Genomic DNA, 22,974 nt, shown 5'->3' with positions numbered 1-22,974 from the left:
ACGAACTCGTCGGCTTGGATTGGCTCCAAACGCCAAAGATAGCGCCGACAAAACTTTGCCGACGCTGATGAACTCCAGCAGTTATAGCTTCCAGCGGGCAGCACGCACGCTTGTCGTTGTTGGGATTTGCCCACGGATCAATCACATGAACTAGATGAAAACACGCACAAGAAAATCTTATCGCCAAGGGCACGTGTCGTGCCCGTTCTTTTCTTTATTTCTCAATCTATTTTGTCGCTATGTTCTTACAACTCAACGCAACCCTGTGTATATATACATACAGGAACCGACTTAAGCAAAGCTAACCTACTCGTACTAGAATTCTAGACCAAACCGACTCAATCTCATGCCTAGACACTATATAGGATCTTCTAGTCCTGGTACAACACGACTAAGAAACCCAGCCGGACTAGCACAAGACTAGAAGCTCACACACGTACAACCTACTAGCTCTTGGACTCCTAATAATTCTATTAGGAAACTATTTAAACATTTAACTGACGCTTGATTAAGGGAAAGATTATTTTCAACAATCTCTCCCTAATCTTGACATGTCATCTCCTTGTACTTTTCTGGTCTTGACTCCCTGCAGATTCGCGGCTTGTCGACTCAACTCCAACGCATGATTCGGACTACCAGCCCACACGGTCGCATCTACGCGTGCAACGTGCAAGACTGGACGCACCATCAGTCTTCACGTCGTTACTAATTTAACTGGTCACTGTCCCACTACACGCCAAGCTTGATCTCCTTGCCGAGACACGCAGATGGCCTCCTCACCACCTTGTCTTCGCCCACGTCGATCCTTGCTCCCGGGCAACTCCTCGAACGTGACGCGCTTCAACTGCTACGGATCCTCACAGAAACAAGCACTTGGACACAACGACGACTCACGGACTCGACGCCGACTCGACGTGCAGACGTGCACACACTTGACTCTTTGACTCATCTAACTCCTCCAAAGACGACCTTGACGAAACTTCTGGATGACGATCTTGATGAGACTCCCGTACCGCACCTCGGCACCACCTCTCCCATCAACGATCATCCACCTCCGCCTCGCCGACAACAACACCCCGCCGTCCCTTCCGTGTCGCTCCGCTGAGCAACGATCGCCCGCCGCCATACTGATGACAGCTTGGTCGCCGTCTCCACCCGGCCGCTCCGCCGAGCGACGGTCGCCCGCCCCGAGGCGCTAGTAGGGTCGCCTCCCCGGGGCAAGCGTAGCTTCGAATCTTCGACCTTTGCTCTGATACCAATTGTTGGGATTTGCCCACGGATCAATCACATGAACTAGATGAAAACACGCACAAGAAAATCTTATCGCCAAGGGCACGTGTCGTGCCCGTTCTTTTCTTTATTTCTAGACTAGAAGCTCACACACGTACAACCTACTAGCTCTTGGACTCCTAATAATTCTATTAGGAAACTATTTAAACATTTAACTGACGCTTGATTAAGGGCAAGATTATTTCCAACAGTCGTCTCCCTGCCGAATTCCAAATCGAAGAGCTTTGGGCACCTCTTCTCCCCTGTCTATCACCACGACCACAAGGAGGGTCAGAAGCTTCCTCAGATCTTTGCAATTTGGAGGTTGGCGCTCGAGCTTTCTTGACAGGGATGGAGGGGGAACTTCATTTGTCGCCATCTCCAGCCGCCGGAGCTCAGCAATGAACGAGAGCAGCACCCTCTTCTAGCCGGAGTAGCTTGCGAGCTCCCGCCGAATCCACCCCACCGGCATAACGCTAGACTGCCACCTAGGCCAACAACTAGAACTACACCTACAGTAATATACATACCGGCCTCTTCTGCCTCTGTAACTCCGGACAGCGAGGCCGCCGGAGAGGGGAGGGAGAGGAGCCGTGCCCTGATTGGTGACTCTCAAGGCTGCTGTTCACTCTTGAGAGCGGTGCGGGGGAGAATGCGCCGCTAGTACCACGTTTCGCGATGCACATGTACGCTTAATAAGAGAATAAACAACGTAAACCCCGAATTTGATCTTCGATTGAGTGGTGTGCATGTGCTTTACGGCGATAGTCTACATCACTGTTGGAGCGCAAAAAAGGTTGGCCTGATTTCCTAGTTCCAACAAGTGTCAGATCAAACAAGAAAACTCGCAAGCGTGGTTAGAGCATCTCCACCGGCACCTCTCAAATAGTTGTCGGCAGTGGCGCCGACACTTCTGTATGGGAGACGTCGGCACTGCATCCTCTATTTGGGGTGCTCTTTCCACACCGGCGCCCCCAAACCGGCGGCCCCGATAGATGATTTAAATTAAATCTCAAATAAAAGCATAGAAATTCGAATAAAGAGAAGAAACATTCCACAAACTAATACATAATTGGGAACATGGTTTACAAGAAGATATAATTTGGAACATGGTTTTCACAAACTAATACGTAGTTTGAACCATGGTTGGCACAAATATAAAACATTGCAAAATAATGAAACCTAACTAGTGTTGGCATCGCAGGTTTCGTGTGTTTGCTGCCAAGAAAAAACACTCTCAGGCACTCCCAGTCACCCAAACTGAAAATTTCAGCTGGTGACGGTAGCCCTGTTGGTTCTTTCGAGGAAGAACATCCAAAAACATGTGTGCATATTTTCGCTGTGAAGAAACAACACTCAGTCATCGTCCTCCTCGGTGCTATCGTCGTGGTAGTGCCGGTGGCAGCGCAACTCGTCGAACACCTTGACGCTCATATCCCCCTCGCCAAAGTAGGAGAACGTGAGCACGAAGCCGACGTGGAGGTACATCTTGCCGCGCGCGTCGCGGATCAGGTCCACAATCCACCGGCAGCAGCCGCGGGCAGCCTCCCGTAGATGCAGAGAGGCCGGCTCGTCCCCGGTGATGAAGTCGGCGAACTTGTCCGGCAGCCTCTGGATGCCGAGTGGGTCACCCTTGAGGACGACGACGAGCTCGAACATCACTTGCCGCTCCACCTTCTGTAGGTCCGACGATGAAGACAACGACATCGCAAGCGACGGCGAGTGTGCAGTTCTACCGCGGCCACGACCACGACACATGGCGTCGTCCCTTCAGATGGTGGCGGCTAGGGTTGGGGAGAGAGACGCTAGGGTTTGTGTGGGAGAGACGATGCGAGAGCGCCCTTTTTATAGGCCAGAGGGAGGTGGGGGAGAGGTGACACTCATTAACGCCGGCACGAAGAGCTAGGCGCGACGGGACGGTTCGTTGCGCGTCTGCGTAAACTGCACCGCCGCTGCGCGCTAATAACTCCCGTCGCCTCGCGACGGTTAGGTTAAAATTGAATGTGCCGCTGACGCGTCGGTCCCGCCACTCCCCGCTGGCGTCGACTTTTGGGATGTGTGGCTGACAGGCGGCTCCCACGCCCAAAATTTTCCGCCTCGCAAGGCGCCGGCGCGTCCGATTGGCGCCCTTGGCCAAGGGGCCAACACAGGGTTGTCGGCGCTTCTATTGGGCTCGGAAAAGCGCCAAAGCTATTTGAGACGCGCCGGTGTGAATCCATTTTCGTTTCCGGCCCTAAATCGCTATCGAGCCCGCTACGAGGCGCGCCGGTGGAGATGCTCTTACGTTTTCTCTTATTATCTCGCCGAGCTTCCTGTGTTCGTGAGATTGAGAGGATGTGCCGACAACGGAATGGCGTGCGGCGGAGGACGATGCCAGAATAGTTTGTACAGTGCATGTTTTTCGAAATTTTGTTCGTGGAGGTGCTGGGCACTGTGGACAGCTCCAACGGGCAGGGTACGTCCTTGTCCTGGACAAGGCAGGCAACAATAAATAGATCCAAGGACGAATGACATGCCGTTCAGGATCAAATACTCAAGGTTCAGTTCAGGCTTCAGAAGCCCGGCGTCATCCACAGCTCCGCGGTGCCAAAAGGTTTTCGTGCGTAGCGGTACAGTACCAGCAGAGTTGCAGATGTCAGGTGGTACAACTGTTTGATAGATTCGTTTCATGAAGAGATGGAAGCCGGATAATGGAAGGAAGGATCGGTCTTCATTCAAAGGGCGAAGATAATGATGATAATGGCATTGCCGCCCTAGCTCCGAAGTCCAAACGGGGACGGGATCCTAGGCAAGAGAAGGAACAAATCTGCAATTCTGGTCATGACTCATGACCTACGCAGTATTCGCTGCAGATTAGTTGGGGAAGCAACTCTGACGCTTGTTCTTTTCCGGTGCGCTTGCCTAGCAGCATCTAGGGTCAAGTCAACGCAAAAACCTCAAATTTAGATGGTTCTTTGTGTTAAAGATAATACTTTTTTTTACCTGGGTTAAAGATATATAATACTCACTCACCCGCAAAAAGAAAAGATAATACTCACTCGTTTCACTAGTGTAAGACTTTTTAGCCTTTTCCTATATGCATGTATCTAAACATATTTTAATGTCTTTCGAAAAAAATAAACATATTTTAATGTGTAGGATCATTCATTTTAATCCGTAACTAATTCTTTTTTTTTTGAGAGAATATGGCACTTTATTGATCAAATAACATCATTACATAGTTCCTCCCGGATATAATCCGGGATCACACCTACTGAAATATTACAAACCAATGGCTCAGCAGATCGAGCCAATTTATGTGCCACTACATTCAGTTCACGACGAGCGAATTTAAACGTACAGGATTCGAAATCCGACGCTAACGATCTGATATCAGCAATTACCGTACCAAGATAAGACCGATCAGATTGTCTTGAGACAATCCGCTGTATAAGTGAGAGGCAATCCGAGATGAGGATAGCCCTGGAGACACCATGTGCTCTGGAAATGGTTAGCGCCCGTCTAACTGCCAGAGCCTCGGCCATCTCCGCCAGAGGCATGCCACCCAAGCCTTCACTAACAGAGAGAATGAAGGTCCCATTATGATCCCTGAGTACCGCCCCGCAGCCCATCCGATGCTCCTCCGGAAACAAGGCAGCATCGACATTGATGCAGGTAACTCCCTCAGGCGGAGCAGTCCACCGAGACCGGAGTGATGAAGCAGCCTTGGACGCTTCCTTCGGCTGTCCCATGTGTGTGAGAATCATGTCCACATACGATAACACTTTTGCAGCAACTCTGGATGGAAGGACCACCGTGCCGTTATTCCTTGTGTCATTGCGGGCCTCCCAAATATGCCAGACCACGTTGGCGAGTACCGTAGCACTAGTTTTGGACTCTCGCTGCAAGAAGTCGAAGATCCATTGCTTTGCATTGACCAGTCCCTTACGATGGAGATGAACACTGTAAGCTTTCTTCACCTCTGTCCAGACTGCTCGTGCAAACGGGCAAAGGAGGAACAGATGCTCCACCCTTTCTTGATGGCTGCAGAACACACACCGATCATCAGCAGGGATATGACGGTGAACCAACTGCTGGCCTGTGGGAAGACAGTCATGGATCATCCTCCATAACACAATTTTCATTTTTCCGATCCGTAACTAATTCTTGTGAATAGAGAGAGTAGCCTGGACGCATAATGCCCCGTCTGTATTGCTGCCGAACCGCATAATTTATTGGATACAAGTGTGCTTTACCTGAACAGGTCTTGTCTATTGCTACTGAACCTCATAATTGATTGGATAAATGTGCTTTACTTGAATGAAATACTTGTCTTCTGCGTACCCCAGACTATAGTTCTCATTGCCGCCGTGGATAAATGAAAAAAGAAGCATCCTAAACAGATCAACGGTGGTGCGTACGTGCTTCAGTGAATGGTGACATGCCCCTTGCATTCGGCGCAACGACCAAGGTGCGGCGTCAACCAGCTTCGTGCAGCGAAGGAAACAATCATTATGGAGATAAAACAAGAAATACTGGAGGAAGAAAAATCTAGGCAAGAAGTTTCTTCATTAATTTTTGAGGGTTAGTAGAACTTAGAAGTTTCTTCATTTCTTCAATGGTTTTTTCGTAGGCTGCTGCTGAAGCTGCTGGCCTGCTGCCCACCAGTAGAGGCCATTGGCCCAAGTTGTTTTGAGCCACGGCCCATGATCTTTGTGCCCAATGTTAGCTAAGGGTAGAGGGGTACAGGTTCAGTCAGAAGTCCCGCACTTAAAACAGAAGATGGGTACCTAGGCGACCGACAGGCGACTAGGGTTTCCTACTCTCACGGTGATCATCGGTGATCGCCGGCGAGAAGACGTCTCTCCCGCGTGCTCCGATCTCCTCTTCCCCTTCCGTTCGGTGGATCGCTCGGGCTGATCAAGGGGTTGGCTGGTCCAACTACCCGGCCTTGGTGGTTCCCGATCTAGGGTTGGAGCGATCCGGGACATGGCGGCGACTCGGGAATCGGGTGAGGGCAGTGGTGCATCTGGGGGGCTGGGGGCGTCTGCCTCGCTAGAAGAACTGCTGCGAAGTCTGAAGTTGTCTGGAGCAGACATTGGAGGGATCTCTGTTGCAAAGGAGGAGGTGGAAGCACTCAAGGAAGGCACGAAGTGGATGGCGGTGATGCGCCTCCTGTCGTCCAAAACCTTTAGTGCGGCTTCATTGAAGAAGACGATGGAATTTGCGTGGGCTCCTGCGCAGGAAGTGACTTTCCGCGATTTGGAGGAAGATAACAGGTTCTTGGTGCAAGCCCAGTGCCTGGGCGATTGGCAGCGAATCACGGAGCAGGGGCCTTGGATTTTCCGAGATCATGGCCTACTGATTGAGAAATACGATGGGTGCTGCAAGGCCTCGTCGGTGCCTCTGAATAGAATCCAAGCCTGGGTTCAAATCCATGACATCCCGGAGTTGTTTCGCAAGAGACAGATTATGGAGGAATTGGCTGCCAATATTGGCGAGGTTATCTCCGTGGACATGAGTGGCGGAGTGTTTGTACGCGCCCGAGTATGGTTGGACGTTCGTCGGGAACTTACCCGCTTCGTAACAATCAAGCCAGAAGGGGCGGAGGTGGTGGTGATGCGGGTGAAATACGAGAAAATTCCCCGCTTCTGTGCTATTTGTGGCCACTTGGGTCACGTCAAGGAGGAATGCGGGACGGGAGAGCATACTGGTGTTTAGGAGGGTTTTGGCAAATGGCTGCTCGCTGATACAGCTTGGAACTGGGCGCAGCTCCAGAGCGCAGGTGATCAAGCAAGGACCAAAGGGAGGGACAATACTCCTCCCCCAGGGGCGGGTCGTGGAGCTGGCATGCATAGTCATGGCGGGGGCCGGGATGGGACCCGTGGTGGCCGCGGCACTGGACGTGGGGAGGCGAAACACCTATGATCCAGGATACTCGTAAGAGGAACTCAACGGAGGCGAAACTGACAGAAGTGAGCCCGATTAAGCAAACTCCTCCGGCTGCACCATTGATGTTGGAATGGAAGAGCGATGGAGTGATCGAGCCAACTGAGAATAAGGGGGCACAGCGACATCTGCCTTTTGAGGCTGAGGAGAGCGAGAAGGGGTACGAGACAAGGGTGGGCACTCCACCGCCACCCCCATCAGCGAGGGAGCAGAAACGGCCTAAGAAGCAAGCTACGACAAAGAAGGACAAGCAAACCATAGGATCGGCGGGCTCCGCGACGGAGCACCGCCGGGACCAATGAGTACTTATCTGTGGAACTGTCGCGGACTTGGCAACGCTGCGACAGTTCGTGAGCTCCGCGATTTTGCGCGAGAATTTGCCCCATCCATCCTCTGTGTTGTGGAGACGCAACTTCAGAAGTCTAGGGTGGAAAATCTAGCAAACACATTGGGTTATGACAATGCTTTTGCTGTAAGTAGTACGGGCCGTAGCGGCGGTCTGGCGATTTTTTGGAACAATGAAATAAAGATTGAGCTTTTACCTTACTCTCAGTACCATATTGACGCGATTGTCTCTCCTGCGTCGGAGGAGTCGTGGCGTCTCACATGTGTGTACGGCGAGGCTCAAGTGAGGGAGCGGCATAAGACGTGGGACATGCTTAAATTCATTAAGGCATCGTCTCATCTACCGTGGTTGTGCATAGGAGATTTCAACGAGGTACTTCTACGGGAGGAACATATGGGTGTCAATGAAAGGAGCAACACCCATATACAGGCTTTCAGGGAAACTGTGGATGTGTGCCAGCTCATGGACCTTGGCTACAATGGGACGCCTTGGACATTTGAGAAGAAGGTAGCAGGAGGATCTTATTGCCGTGTGCGCTTGGATCGGGCTCTTGCCACCGCTAGCTGGTGTGAGCGCTACCCTCTGGCTGCTCTTCAACACCTGACGGCGGCGGCGTCAGACCATTCGGCTATCTTGCTTCCCTTTGAGCCTACCCTGGAACCCCCTCTCCAGGCGAAATTGTTCAGGTATGAGGCCATGTGGGAGACCCACCAGGACTTCAAGCCAGTGATGGACAGGGAATGGCGCCTAGATACATGCACATCTATGCATGGTTTGGAACGGAAGCTGAAAGGGTTATCGCAATCGTTGTCGGAATGGGGCCATGATACTTTTGGCTTCAGCACGAGGCTAGCTCTCATAAGTTGCTGCATGCATGCACAGAGCATCTTGCTCTCTTTTTTTCAGCACGAGGCATACTTTCAATTCTCTTTATTAGCAATTCCCTTTTGACAATTCTCTTTTTTTTGCAATTCCCTTTATGTTGTTATTTCGTACGGTAATTCATGTTTTTTTATCTTGGTAGATAATGATAGGTGATTCGAATGAATCTCCACATGAACTCACATGTGGCCAATCATTCTGCGAATTTCATACACATCTTGTGATGTTTCATATGATTTCTGCAGAATGATCACCGGAAGGACCCATTTAGAGTCTAATGTGCTCCATGAAATAAAAGAGACCTCGACACTCTTTGAGAGGGTGTTGTTTAGACACGAAAGTAGAGTTTCAAACACTGAAGCGCATAGGCTAGCTCGTTCTGTTACGGGCAATGTTGGACGTCAGGTGTGGTTGCTACAGCCCCCGGATGGTCTTTGTATCAACACTTATCTTTATGAATGAATAAAGAGCCATGCGTTCCCTCAAAAAAAAAAAGCTAACGGTAGAGGGGAGCAGCTAACCATCACCCTTTAGAGTATCTCCAGTCGTGTTCCCCAAACCGTCCCCCAAACGGTGTTAGATTGAGTATTTGGGGATATGTTTTGTTCGTGCCGCGTTTGGGGGACGTCGCTCCCCAGCCGCGTCCCCCAAACGCCACCCCCAAACATTAAAATACTATTTTTGCATATTTTTTTTCAATAAAGAGAAGAAATATTTCACAAACTAATACATAATTGGGAACGTGGGGTTACACGAAGACATAATTTGGAACATGGTTTTTCACAAACTAATACATAGTTTGAACCATGGTTGAATATAAAATATTGCAAGATAACTAAACCTAACTAGATCGGGCATCGAAGGTTTCATGTGTTTACTGCTAAGAAAGAACACTCGAGGGCCCCTGTTGGTTCTTCTGAGGAAGAATAACCAGAAACTGCGAAGAAACAACACTCTTCAGTCGTCGTCCTCCTCGGCGTTGTCGCCGTGGTAGTTCCGTCGGCAACGCGTCTCGTCGAACACCTTGACGCGCATGTCCATGTCGCCAAAGTAGGAGAACACGAGCACGAAGCCGGCTTCGAGGCGGTGGTAGCGCGCGAACTTCTCCCATCCGATGTGGAGGTACATCTTGCCGCGTGCGTCGTAGATCACATCGACGATCCACCGACAGCAGCCGTAGTAATCCTCCCGCAGATGCTGCGAGCCCGGGCGCTTGTCACCGGCGATGAAGTCGGCGAAGGTGTCCGGCAGCCTTTGGATGCCGTGTGGGTCGCCCTTGAGGACGACGATGAACTCGAACAGCACTGGCCCCTCCTCGTCCTGCATGTCCGACGATGAGGAGGACGACAGCGTCGCTGGCGACGACGAGCGTGCAGCTCTGTCGCGGCCACGACCACGTCCGTGGGCTCGGCCTCCGCCTCTACCAGCCATGGCGTCGACTCTTGAGATGGTGGCAGCTAGGGTTGGGAAGGGAGGTGCTAGGGTTTGTGTGTGAGAGGGACGATGAGAGGTTGCCCTTTTTATAGGCTGAAGGGAGGCGGGGGAACGGTGGCACTCATTAACACCGGCACACGAGACGCTTCGCTGCGCCTCTGCGGGACTGCATCGTCGCTGCGCGCCAATAACTTCTATCGCGAGATAGGCCACGGTTAGATTAAAATTCAATGTGCCGCTGACGGGTCGGCCCCACCACTCCCCGCCTCGCTTTTCGGTGTGTCCGGCGTCCCCGGAGCGTCCCTGTGGGGCGGGGATGAGCTCGGGGCGCCGGACACCGTATCGGGCCGCGCCGGACAAAAAACGGCTTTGGGGGACGCTGCTGAAAACGTTTTTTTTGTCCGGCGCGCCTCAAATCCCTTTGGGGGACGGTTTGGGGGATGCGACTGGAGATGCTCTTAGCGGGTCTGCCTATTAGTTCGGTTGTTTCAAAATTTCTCAAATTCGAAATTTCTTTAGATTTGAAATTTGGATAGAATTAAAATTTTCTAAGATTAAAAATTTGCTTACTTTGAAATTTGTTCGAATTTAAAATTTGCTTATCTTTAATTTTGCTCCACTTTAAAATTTGTTAAAAAAATAAAAAAACGGAAAAAAGAAACAACTCGAGAAATCGAAAGAAAACCGAAATTCAAGAAAAACTAAAAAAAAACTCGACAAAAACCGGGAAAACCGAGGCTACTGGCTCCCTGCCTGTTGATGGGTCGCGGCCCAAACTCTTCTCGTGGGTGAAACCACGGGGACGATGATTTGTAGCTATCGGGTGATGAATAGGATTTCCCAGGCCAATCGCCCGTGTTGGGGTAGGACTACGTGAAAGCCAACCTTCCCAGACGGTAGATTCGTGCCCGAGCAATCTTCACGTGACGACGCGTGGCAGCGATTTCGGAACAGGCACGCACGACGCGCGGGACGTGGAAAGCTAAACGAGCACGCCAGCAACGCGGGCACGTCCATCGAACCTATCAAGTACGCGAAGAGCCAACACACACACGTACCTCCTGCCGTTAAATCCATGCAAACTGGCTCATGCAGCACCTATACCTACCATCAGCGGTTCACACGCGCATGCATATCTCAAAGTGTAGCAACTTCGTTCTAATATAAGTTTAAATCCAAGTAGTTACATATAGAGCATGAGAGCATCTCCAGCCGCGTCTCCCAAAGCGTCCCCCAAACCGCGCTGGATTGAGCGTTTGGGGGATGTGTTTTGTTCGTGCCGCGTTTGGGGGACGTCGCTCCCCAGCCGCGTCCCCCAAATACCTCCCCAAACATTTAAAATATTTTTTTGATATTTTTATTTCAATGTCCACAGATTAATACATAATTGGGAACGTGGTTTACACGAAGACACACTTAGGAACATAGTTTTCCGCAAACTAATACATAGTTTGAATCATGGTGGACACAAATATAAAATTTTGCAAAGAAACTAAACCTAACTAGGCCGTGCATCGAAGGTTTCCTGTGTTCGCTGCTAAGAAAGAACACTCGAGCGCACATCCAGTCACATAAACTGGAAAATCCAGCGGGAGGATGGTGCCCTTGTTGGTTCTACCGATGAGGCGAACATCCAGAAACTTCCGTGCACGTGTTCGCTGCGAAGAAACAACACTCAGTCGTCCTCCTCGTCGGTGCTGTCGCCGTGGTAGTCCCGGCGGCAGCGCGTCTCGTCGGAGACCTTGACGCTCATGTCCCTGTCGCCGAAGTAGGAGAACAGGAGGATGAAGCCGGCTTCGAGGCTGTGGTGCCGCGCGAACTTCTCCCAGCCGATGTTGAGGTACATCTTGCCGCGCGCGTCATAGATCACGTCGACGATCCACCGGTAGTAGCCGCACGCAGCCTCCCGCAGATGCATCGTGTGCGGGCGGTCGTCGCCGGCGACGTAGTCGGCGAAGGAGTCCGGCAGCCTCTGGATGCCGCGCGGGTCGCCCTTGAGGACGAGGACGAACTCGAACAACACGTCCGGCTCCACGTCCATCTCCGACGATGAAGCCGACGGCGTGGGAGGCGACGGTGAGCGTTCAGCTCTGCCGCGGCCACGACCACGACCACGACCACGGCCGCGAGGTCGGCCTCCGCCTCTACCAGACATAGCGTCGAGTCTTGTTGAGATGGTGGCGGCTAGGGTTTGGGAGAGAGGCGCTAGGGTTTGTGTGTGAGAGGGACGATGAGAGGCGGCCTTTTTATAGGCTGGAGGGAGGCGGAGGAGCGGTGGCGCTCATTAACGCCGGCACGCAGAGCTAGGCGCGACGGGACGCGTCGCTGCGGCTCTGCGGAAACTGCACCGTCGCTGCGGGAACTGCACCGTCGCTGCACGCCAATAACTTCCATCACGAGGTAGGCGACGGTTAGGTTAAAATTTATTGTGCCGCTGACGAGTCGGCCCCGCCACTCCCCGCCTCGCTTTTCGGTGTGTCGGGCGTCCCCGGTGCGTCCCCTGTGGGACGGGGACGGGCTCGGGGCGCCGGACACCGTATCGGGGCACGCCGGACAAAAACGGGCTTTGGGGGACTTGGCTTTTGTGTCCGACGCGCCCCAAATCCATTTGGAGGACGCTTTGGGGGACGCGGCTGGAGATGCTTTGAGTACAGTAAATGACGAGTACAACTCAGTGAACACCCGATTACAGTTACATACACGAGCGAGTATAGTCACGCGCAAAAACGAGTACATATACAGTCGTGCACACGAGACAGGTACAATCACGCACATGAAGTAACTACAGTTGCGCACACGAAAAAGTACGGGTACAGTCGCCTACACAAGTTAGGTACAGTCACACACACGAGCAAGTACAGTCGCGGACACGAGCAAGTACAGTCGTTCTAATATAAGTTTAAATCCAAGTAGTTACATAGTACAGTAAATGACGAGTACAACTCAGTGAACACCCGATTACAGTTACATACACGAGCGAGTATAGTCACGCGCAAAAACGAGTACATGTATAGTCGTGCACACGAGACAGGTACAATCACGCACACGAGTAACAACAGTCGCGCACACGAAAAAGTACGGGTACAATCGCCTACACAAGTTAGGTACAATCACACACACGAGCAAGTGCGGTCGCGCACACGAGTAAGTACATGTACAGTCAAGTATTTGTGCAGAAGTACAGTCACGCACGACCAAGTGCAAGTACAGAAGCACATGTACAGTAGCGCACATGAGCTAGTAAAATTATTGAGTAGAGAGAAAAACTACATCAAATACAGTAAAAACAGAAGTATTTATCAGTTGGACCACGGGTACAGTTAGATACATACCACGCGTACAACCATACTAGTGTTGGAAGTACAGAAAACAATATCCCGAAACATATTAATATGAGAAATAGTTTTGAAGATCTCGACGCGAGGATCTCAAAAGTGAAAACAGATTGTAATTTAAATTTACGGTTCTCAAGATATTTTATTTTGGAAAAACGGATCTAGAAAATAAAGGAAAAAACTGACACAACCCAGCCCCACTATGTCTTCTCTCTCCCCCTCATCCCCACATTGTTTCTCCTTACGACACGTGGTGAGCAGAGAGACCACTTCACAGGAAGTTTCTAGCACCACAATGCGCCACTTGTCGCATGCGGAGCGAGTTATATTCCCTTCCCGAAGGTTGGTCTTTTTCTAACGATTTCGCCCGTGTTGGTATGGGCCATGGCTACAGTTATGAGTGTTACATCATAGAGTTTGGTTTTGTAATCCGCCTGAGGCCCTTTGTATGGCACTTATATTTGATGTTTGAGTAAAGGGCGGTGGTTTTTTGCTCAAAAAAACTACTAGCATTTTAGTTTCTTCCTAAAGACACAATTTTTTTCGATAAAGAACATATAGTAACATCACCAAGATACCAATTACATTCAGTCTCTGCAACAACGCATTGCCCTATCGGCATTACGGTTGCACACAATCCAAAAAAATACAATAAAAAAGTCCAGCTATAGTGATCTATTTCTTGAAGCAGCAGCACCAAAAACCACCAAGACAACACCAGAAGTCTAGCTCCTCCAAAAGCGAGGCCTCCAAGAAGAAAACAATGCACGAGCATCATCGTCGCGCGATCAAAGATTTTAGGTTTTCACCCTGAGAAAGTCCTCGTCTCGCTCACAAAATAGTGCCTTCAACAAGATCATTGCCATGCAAAACCAGTTTAGGCCAGGTCTTGGATTTTCACCCTGAGAGGTAAGACTTTGAACTTCCCTTGTGCTAACACCCCCACTTACGATGGAACTGCTCCAAGTCACAAAACAGCAAGCTAATTTCCTGTCGCCACAAAGACTGGAACCACCATAGCTAGTCCTCAGATCTCAATCTCAATGACATTCCACGTCGGCTGACTTCACCATGGAACGGTAAAGTACGCTCCCTCTGAAACCAAACGTCCAGAGAAAAACATGGGTGCACACGATCGAATCCCATCCGATCGAACATTCTCCAGGCATAAATCACCAACAGAGCCTTCCGGAACACGACATTCTAGCCAGATCCGGGGACTCGCATCTGCAGATCATCATCTTGGCGTGAGTCGGAACCCTAGGACAACCACCTTTATTCAAAGCCGCGCCAGTAGCCCCCATGCCACCAACGGGTAGGCCAAGGAGGAGGCGAGCCGTCGGGATGCCGAACAAGAGACTTGTGGTTGCCATACGCAGAGCAGGCCGAGGAGCCGCGTGCCTGCCTGAAACAGGCCAGGTCGGGTCCACGCGGGCCTAAAAATACAATTACGTAGAATTTTAGTTTTATGTACCCTTTTTTATTCTAAACATAGGATATACGTAAGGGTAAAAAAGAACCAGTTAGTTTCGGCTATTTTTCAGAAATCTCCTAGATGGTTATGGTCGCAAAAATAGATGTCAAATATTAGTACTTCTTTGGTTTGAACTAAATTAATAGATGTTTGGAGGATTTGAGAGTCTTAAGGAATTTGTTTCCTATTTAAGTTGTTTAGTTCCAAGGATTCTAAAATTTAATACTTTTTTTTGTAAGATTTCATCTTTGCACTATATTTGGGGGAGAAAACTTGCATCCACTCAAACTCCCTGCTACAGCTTCTCTGCTTTCATTTGGTGTGTCAAACCTTCCATGCTAATTCGTATAGTTTTCTAAAAAATACCTATATAAAAGCCGGTCCTCTTTGCTGCAACCCTAATTCTATTAAATTCAAGAGTGCATGACAATCATGCAATTTTCACATTCCAGTATTTTAGAAATCATGTGAATGAAAGTGCCTTTTATTCGTGTTTAGCTTCGATCCCGGCAAATACGGTAGGATACGGGATGAGAAATACTTCATTTGTTCCTAAATATATAAGATGTTTTGGCAGTTCGATACTATTTATTGTGCTTTTGTCGATGTTGTTTTGGTGTTGTAGATGTTGGTATTTTTCTCTATATAAACAAGGTCAAACTTTGAGATGTTTCACTTTTGACAAGTTTATATGCATTATATTTTGCAAGCGCGTGGAGCAGAATATTTGAGACATATCAGTCCACCATGTGCCGTGTCCGCCTCTTCCAAGGCCCACATTGTTGGCTCATGTGATCAGTACCCTAGTTCATGTTGTATTCTACATACTTATTCCAAAAATTTGTCATAAATTAACTTTGTAGTGTCTTCGGACATAGCGACATGTTTTCTTTTTAAATTGTAAATCACTTATATTAAGCAGAGCAAGTCCGTCTTATTAAAAACCTTCCAGTCCTCTTAGGTACCCTGGAAGGAAAAGAATGCGTCTGAAAACTTACTCGCTGATCAGTACAAACAGAGGTTACATATTCAGAAGATTTGCAACAGGGTCTAATACGCATATCGGAGTTGCATCAAAAGAAATACCAGAAGCCCCAGACTTTCCTAACTGAGCTAATGAACTTCAACATTGCACCTTCTATCTACCTTCTGGACTCCCTCAAAAAAGCACCAAGAGCTTGATCGGTCCATATCAGTGCATGCAAGCACTTGAACAATACGTAGGCAGTCTGTTTCAAGGATAGCCAGCGACCCAGAGAAATTAACTGCTATAAACCAGCCAAAATTGTATGAACTTCTGCCTCTTCCGCACTAATACAACCAAATAGTGGCCTCTATTCTGTCAGGACACCATGACCTAGGTGATCTCTGATGATCAGACCAACACCAGCCTTCCCAGAACGCGCATCCAGCTGGCATCAACATTTTCTTTAACTACTCCGGGCCTAGGAGCTACCCAGACGGGAGAGCTGTCTGGATCCGCAGAAGAATAAGGTCTGTCCGGGGAAATAGGGTTTTTCCCTTTCACATCCACTATCAAGTCCGGGGAAATAGCGACATGTTGCGCATGCTATCTGCTGACTTTCCAGATCTGTAGCATATCAAGTTTTTTTTTACCGGGTGTAGCATATCAAGTGAAATTCACATATCCATGAATTGAACTTGCTATTATACCGTTGATGAAGTTGTATTTTGGAATTCTTGTGTTGATTGATCATTATAGGCTACATCCATATTCGACTTGATTCATGATCCATCAACATGCGTTTCATAGAACATCTCAGCGACGCCCACAACTCACAAGTGGATGTCAGCCCGAGCAAGCATTCCATGCAACGGAAACAGCCATAGGAGGATACTTGCCGAACTTCAACAAATTCCAGGTCCATCGATCCGTTCCCAGAACAAGGTTCAACATTATTAAACTATAATGTACCTGGGAATTTTCCCAACTATTATTTGGTATAAAGACCAGTCCTAATTAGATAGCCTCCACTGGGTACATCGCTTGCAATCAGCTTCATCGCAAGCGCAGATCAACATGACATTCAACCGCACATACATGTATATACAAATCTGAACCATGCTACAAGAAGTATGTGAGTTGCTCCTTCTGCCGCGACCCGCCTTTGCCGTAGAGCTCGTTCCATTGCTTGATGGCATTCATGGTGGCACTTTCACTAGCCAAGCTCGCGCCAACCTGTGTAGTGTCAAGATCACAATGGTTTGTTTAGTAATCTGTTCTCAGGGTGATGAGGTATTAATAGCAAAATGTTGTCAACTGCAACTTACTTGATCCTTTGCCTGCCTCAAGTCGTCCATGGTTAACGACCTGAGGGCAACAGTTTCGCCTTCGACGCTTTTCTCTGATTTATCTTTCTCGCCTTGCTTGGTTTCTGGCATGTCTTTCTTGGTTTCGGAGTTTTCCTTCTCACTTTCTTGGCTTATATCGTTCGTTACTGGCTCCTCCTTCACTGCCACTGCATTATCCTTCTTATCCTGGGGCATCAAATCATACAATTTTGGCTGATGTGATATGATGATATAATTGGTCAAAGACATCCAACCAAAGAAAGCCAGTGATTGTGTTTGCAGGAGTTAATGGGCAAAATTTGTAAGAAAAATGGTAAATCTACAGCTTTCGCAGAGTTATTTGTTTGTCTTGGTCTTTTACCTTCTCCTTCTGTTTTTCTTTCTGAAGTAGCTCTCTGACAGGACGATAAGCAGCTGTCACACAGAGATTCTGCAAAAGAAGAAAATAACAGATTCAGAGAGTAACCGCTGAATATATCATTCCTACATCTCCAAATCTTCAAAAAAGTTACCTTCAGATCACTTCCACTGTATCCTTCAGTAATTGTTGCAAGCTCCTTAAAGTCAATACCTTCAACCTTCTCTTTTGCCAGAAGCTTCTTCAAAATCAACTCTCTACTCTCTGAAGTTGGGAGACCGACCATTACTCTGTTTGAAAAAACATGACACAACAATAACTTATTTAGAGACAGCTGAGTTTCATCAAGACGATGTTTTTTTCATATAAAACGGAAATGTACAAACAAACCTGTGCTCAAACCTCCTGACAATCGCTTCATCGAGGTCAAATGGTCTGTTTGTTGCAGCAAGGACAAGTATCCTTTCATTGGTCTTCGACAAGAGTCCATCCCAGTGAGTCATGAACTCATTCTTGACTCTCCGTGGGAGCTCATTTTCATTCGCTTGATCACGTCGCCCTAACATGCTATCTACCTCATCAATGAAAACGATGGCTGGTGCAAGTTTAGCAGCCAAACTGAACAACGCCCGGATCATCTTCTCGGCTTCTCCGTACCATTTCGACAGGACGGTAGACATGGAGATGTTCAAGAAGGTAGCACCGGCTTCATTTGCAATAGCCTTGGCAAGCATTGTTTTCCCGGTTCCAGGTGGTCCAAACAGTAGAATTCCCCTGCAAGGCTTCAGGAGGCCACCAGTGAAAAGGTCAGGCCGCTTAAGTGGAAGCATGACAAGCTCCTGGAGTGACTCTTTGATATCAGTTAGTGCTCCGATGTCATCGAATGTCACTCCTATTTTACTGGCCGGTATAACCGTTGGACGGATCAGCTTTTCGAACTCGTTGTCTGGAGTATCCTGTAATAACTTAAGATGGAAAACTTGTAAGCAATAAAACAGTAAATAGTAGGTACTCTGCAAACTACTAGATATGACTTGTTCGGAGTTAAAAATAAGGATACCTTCTTTGCATCATCCTTTGGTTCCACTGTATCTTTTCCAAGGCTGCTCTCTTGGAAAACTCTTAATCCATGAGATAAGCTGTAAAAGAATCATGTTAAGAAAAGCTGGAGATTTTTTTAGATAAAGCAGAGAGGATAGACCCCATGCCTAGACAGCTGGATACAGAAAATGGACTATCCTGATAAACTAAATTACCTCTCTGAAGAAATAATGAGCTTCCCGCTTCTATACTCAGGGTCCTTGTTATTCATCAAATGATAAGATACTGCTGGGGCCATAATTTCTTCTAGGTAGTTTGCAATGGCTTTGAAATCGTCATCTGGATCGAGTGAGTCCAGATCATCACACTCCAGACTGTTGGCTGAGAGCCCCTCTGCAACGACATTTCTAAGGACTTGACTCAGGGTTTTCCTAATATCTTTTTCCATCTGGGTTTTCCATTTCACAAGCTGGGTATTGTCCGTAGGGGGCTTAGTCTCCAGAATAAATGGGAATAGATCACTGACATCATCATCCACGTAATAACTATCTTCATCAGATTCTAGATAGTGTGAACCAACTATCAAAACTTTTCCAGACAGTTTGCTCAACATTTTCTTAAACATTGAATGTGCTTTATCTGAAACACCAAGTAATAGGTTGACATCCCTTATGTAAATAATAACCGGACTGCTTTCAGAAATGGAAGTTATGATCTGCAAAAAAAAAGAAAAAACAATATCAGCTCATAAGTCATATCATAAGCAATGCAGTTTCATCGATGATTTAGCTGAATTACCTTGTAAAGGGACTGTATGAGAATTTTCTCATCTAAATTCCAGCTTCGTCTCACCAAAATTTCATCTGAAAAAGAATTGTAAGTAACCGTGCATACGAAATCATGGTAATCACATCCACAAGAAGGTACATAGTTGACACACAGATCATATGTACATAGAGCCCTCAAGCTACCCAATTATAGTTGGCTGAACCAATATGGAGCACATTAAGTTAATGAGGGTGTTTTTTTGCCTTAAGCTAGTCAAACCATTTGATTGATGAACACGTGAACTGTGGCATAAGTGGCGAGAAAATACAGAACATACAGGAAACTCACCATCTTCCGGATCTTCTAACTCATTGTAAAGCGGACTGGGCAATAAAGATACATGTACCCGAACTGAAGGTGTGTTACCAGCACAGCAATTACTGCAGAAGTAATAATAGAAAAAAGAAGTAATTAGAGACTCAGTAGAATAATCTTTATCTCAAGTTTAATATCTTCAGTTAGGTAATGTTACCTCGTCCTCATGTCAAAAATGTTCTTTTCATGATTCAATGATTCTGCATTAATGTTTCATGAAACACAATCAGAACATCACAGAGAGGGTAGTAAAAAAATAGTAATGCATCACATATTCAAATGCATGATTGACAGGAAGAAACCATACAAGGATAAACGAGAGCAAACAGCGGTGCTAAATATCATGTTACCAGTTTGGCATCTCAGAAACGAACTAATGATTTCCTACCTGTTGGTTCATCCTTCTTGCGGAAAAAGTTGAAAGATCCAACGAGACCGGAGACTTTATCCAAGGCAGACTCGGTTAAGGATTTTTTATGAACCTTCATCAAACAAAAAAAAAAAATCATCAGTTACCATATCAATGTGAGTTCTACAACGTTAGTAGATGCAACAAATGCTCCAATGCTGAATAAAATGTACAGTCACGATCTCTACTTCTTTATAGAATCGTTCAGTGGGGAGAAACTACTCCCTCTGTTTCATACTTTGTACTAAATCAGCAACAAATAATATGGAACAGAGGGAGATCTAAACTAGTGGTGTCCTTATCACGGACCCCATGGTAACATTTAAGGGCGAAACTTCTTTAACATCCACGTTTTGTTTCGTCCTGAAGAAATAGATTGACCAATGGCCAAAAAATCTGACAACTGAAAGGGGGTGGTACAGGGGCCTCAATCTACAAAACATAAAAATTGCAGGCCCACACAAACCAACTGATGAACAGTACCGAAAACTCTGAAATCTCTCTGTTCCTAAAAATAGCAATCAATTCAAATGTACCATGCAAACATGAAAACTATCAATCACAAGACGGAATTAGCAAACTAACCAGGGCACTGCTTGCGCTGCCGTATTTGTGATGGATCTGCATTGGCATTCAGCGATAAACAGTTTAGAATCAAACAACAAGGCATCAGCAAAAACTACGAATCGCCCGAATATAGTTCCCAATTACTGACCCGGAGTGAGAACTCTGCGATATCGAGCAGCAGCAGGCGAGCTTCAAAGTGGTGTGCCAGAGCCTTGGTGAGCGACTGCAGAAACGGTTCTGCAAGAATAGGCCGTGCATGTCAAAAGAGACAAATCTTTGCGGTCCAAGGAACCCACATTGTGGCGAGGATGCGAACCTGAGGGGCCGCAGAGCAGTATGGTGCGGCTGGCGGCGGAGAGGACTCGGATGTGCTTGGGCAAGTTGGTCTTGCTCAGGTAGGCAAACGCCGCGCTCGTGAGTGCCAGCTTCGTCTCCTCGCTGCAATTGAAACCGTAAATAAATTACTCCGTAACAAATCATGGAGCGCATGCTTGATGATTAGCCGCTTTTCACCAAACGCATTCTAATTCCCGTTGACGGAAACATGAGTTTCATTGACGCGAACAGTAAAGAAATCTTCTGATTCCTGCCCACTCCTCGCTTTTTTCCAGGCAAGTCATATACTAATCGTCCCTCGTGTTTTCCAATCAAACAGAAGGGGAAAGATCGCTTTTTTGATTCAACTTGGAAGCTGCGCCGCGAGAGAGAGAGAGAGAACCGGCCACGGACCTGAGGTAGTACGGGAAGTCGTCGAAGGTGACGCCGCTCTCGCGCCCTTCGATCACCAGCCGGCGCAGCTCCGCCTCCACCTCCGCCCCCGCAGCCCGGCCGTCGCCGCCTGCTCCAGAAATCGGGTCCGCCGTCAGCCGCGCCGACACGAGGCCGATACCGACGCCGACGCCCACCCCGATGGCGGACGCGAAGAGGCTCCCGTGCTCCATGTGGCCACAGCCGCCGCGATACCTGACTGCCGCCGCCGCCGCCGCCTCACGCGCGTTTGCTCGACTTGGAAACTGGCATGCAAGTTTGGGGTGGGCGAAAGAGCAGATCGATCCGGAGGGTGGGTGGCGCGGCTGGTGTTTATATAGGCAAGACGGTGACGGGTTCCGTCTCTGTCACGTCGAGTCAACAAGTCCACGGCAAGTCGCCGTCACCTGATTCGGAAAAGGAGCCGAAATTACCAGGTGATTCGGCTCGATTACAAATTTACCTTCTTTTGCGACAAGAATTTTAGTACTCTCTCCAATCCATATTACCAAGTGATTCGGCTTAATTACAAATTACAAGGTTGCTGGTCGCTTACTCGATTTCCGTATTACAAACGATTTGTTTATGTGAAAAATCCCATATTCAATATTTTTTATCGTGGTTTTACAAATTTACTTAATGACTCAATGGCTTGTGTTGAGAATCTAACAGAAAGTTGTTTCTATTGAGAAAAATCTAGCACGGAGTTAACGGAACGTTAACGGAAGACTTAAATACCAATATATTGGAAAATAAACAGTAAGTAACATGCACGCCACCTACAGGTGCAATAACACCTGGACGCTAGACGACGGTGGCAAAAGATGTGTGCATCCGCAACAAACCTATGAAAGGACCACTATCTTTTATTTACGTTATTTCTTACTAAAACTTTCTTGCCGAAAGATATTGAAACGGGCGATATTGATAAGTGTATCTTCCTTATTTATATCCTGACACGTATTGTTTGATGCATCCCCTCGCCGCTGTATGAGTACAGCCTGTAAACATGTAATAATTGCGTTAGAGTATTTGTAGTACCAGAGAAGAGAGAAGGTACCGCACACTTTTGCCCACAGACTTTCGGTACTCCCTCACCATAGCTATATCCTATTTGGTTGTATTTGTTGGTAGTCTCTAGGTTGGGTTGGGTTAGAGGGTCTAGAGATTACCGTAGGTTTGGTTGGTTAGAGGGTCTGGGGGTTCGCCCTCCTCTCACGAGCCTATTGTTACACGTAGACACGCCGTATACTAAGATGGACAGTGATGATTGCATGTGCAACAAACCTATGAAGGGGCCAATATCTTTTATTTACCTTATTTCTTAGTGAAATCATGGAGATATACTGAAACATTCGATAGTGATGAGTGGATTTTCCGCTTTACATCTTGTCACATATTGTCATCGGTGCATCCCCTCGACACCATATGAGTACAGCCTGCAAATTGTAATGCTTGGATTATAGTATTTGTAGTAATACAAAAGAGCGAAGCCACCAACAAGTTATGTAGGCACTTTCGGCGCCCGTTTTCCCTCCCCCAGCTAGCATATTTGGTCTTGCTCGTCTCTATTTTTTTCTTAGGTAGAGGGTATGGAAAGCTATTGAAACATGCGGCATTGATGAGTGGCCTTTTCGTCTTTACATCCTGGCACGCATTGCCGCCAGTGCATCCCCTCGACGCCAGATAAGTACATACTGCAAAATTGTAACGGTTGTATTATAGTAT

The 22,974-nt window shown here is 47.7% G+C and overlaps 2 protein-coding genes across 3 annotated transcripts; one reads left to right on the top strand and one right to left on the bottom strand.

The window, feature by feature from the left end:
• The first annotated feature begins 6,237 nt into the window (after positions 1-6,237).
• On the top strand, positions 6,238-6,969 carry LOC139838077 (uncharacterized protein At4g02000-like). Its single transcript, XM_071827430.1, has one exon. The coding sequence runs from the start codon at positions 6,238-6,240 to the stop codon at positions 6,967-6,969; it is 732 nt and encodes a 243-aa protein (XP_071683531.1).
• Positions 6,970-16,524: 9,555 nt separating this feature from the next.
• On the bottom strand, positions 16,525-21,566 carry LOC127343009 (uncharacterized). Of its 2 annotated transcripts, none has more exons than XM_051369085.2 (15): positions 21,229-21,566; positions 20,816-20,937; positions 20,648-20,736; positions 20,518-20,553; positions 19,912-20,005; positions 19,681-19,723; positions 19,497-19,588; positions 19,179-19,243; positions 18,596-19,095; positions 18,400-18,478; positions 17,730-18,304; positions 17,494-17,629; positions 17,343-17,411; positions 16,961-17,167; positions 16,525-16,868 (listed from the first exon to the last, which is right to left on the bottom strand). In XM_051369085.2, exons 1-15 carry the CDS (start codon positions 21,438-21,440, stop codon positions 16,755-16,757), a joined length of 2,433 nt encoding a protein of 810 aa, XP_051225045.1. In that variant the 5' UTR covers positions 21,441-21,566; the 3' UTR covers positions 16,525-16,754. The 2 variants fall into 2 exon arrangements, with proteins under 2 accessions (XP_051225045.1, XP_051225046.1); XM_051369086.2 differs by having other exon boundaries at positions 17,730-18,295.
• Positions 21,567-22,974: the final 1,408 nt, after the last annotated feature.

The sequence above is a fragment of the Lolium perenne genome, chromosome 3 (assembly GCF_019359855.2).
Source record: "Lolium perenne isolate Kyuss_39 chromosome 3, Kyuss_2.0, whole genome shotgun sequence".
NCBI classification, from domain to species: domain Eukaryota; kingdom Viridiplantae; phylum Streptophyta; class Magnoliopsida; order Poales; family Poaceae; genus Lolium; species Lolium perenne.
Note: the sequence above shows the minus strand (reverse complement) of the source record. Positions and strands in the feature narration are given on the sequence as shown.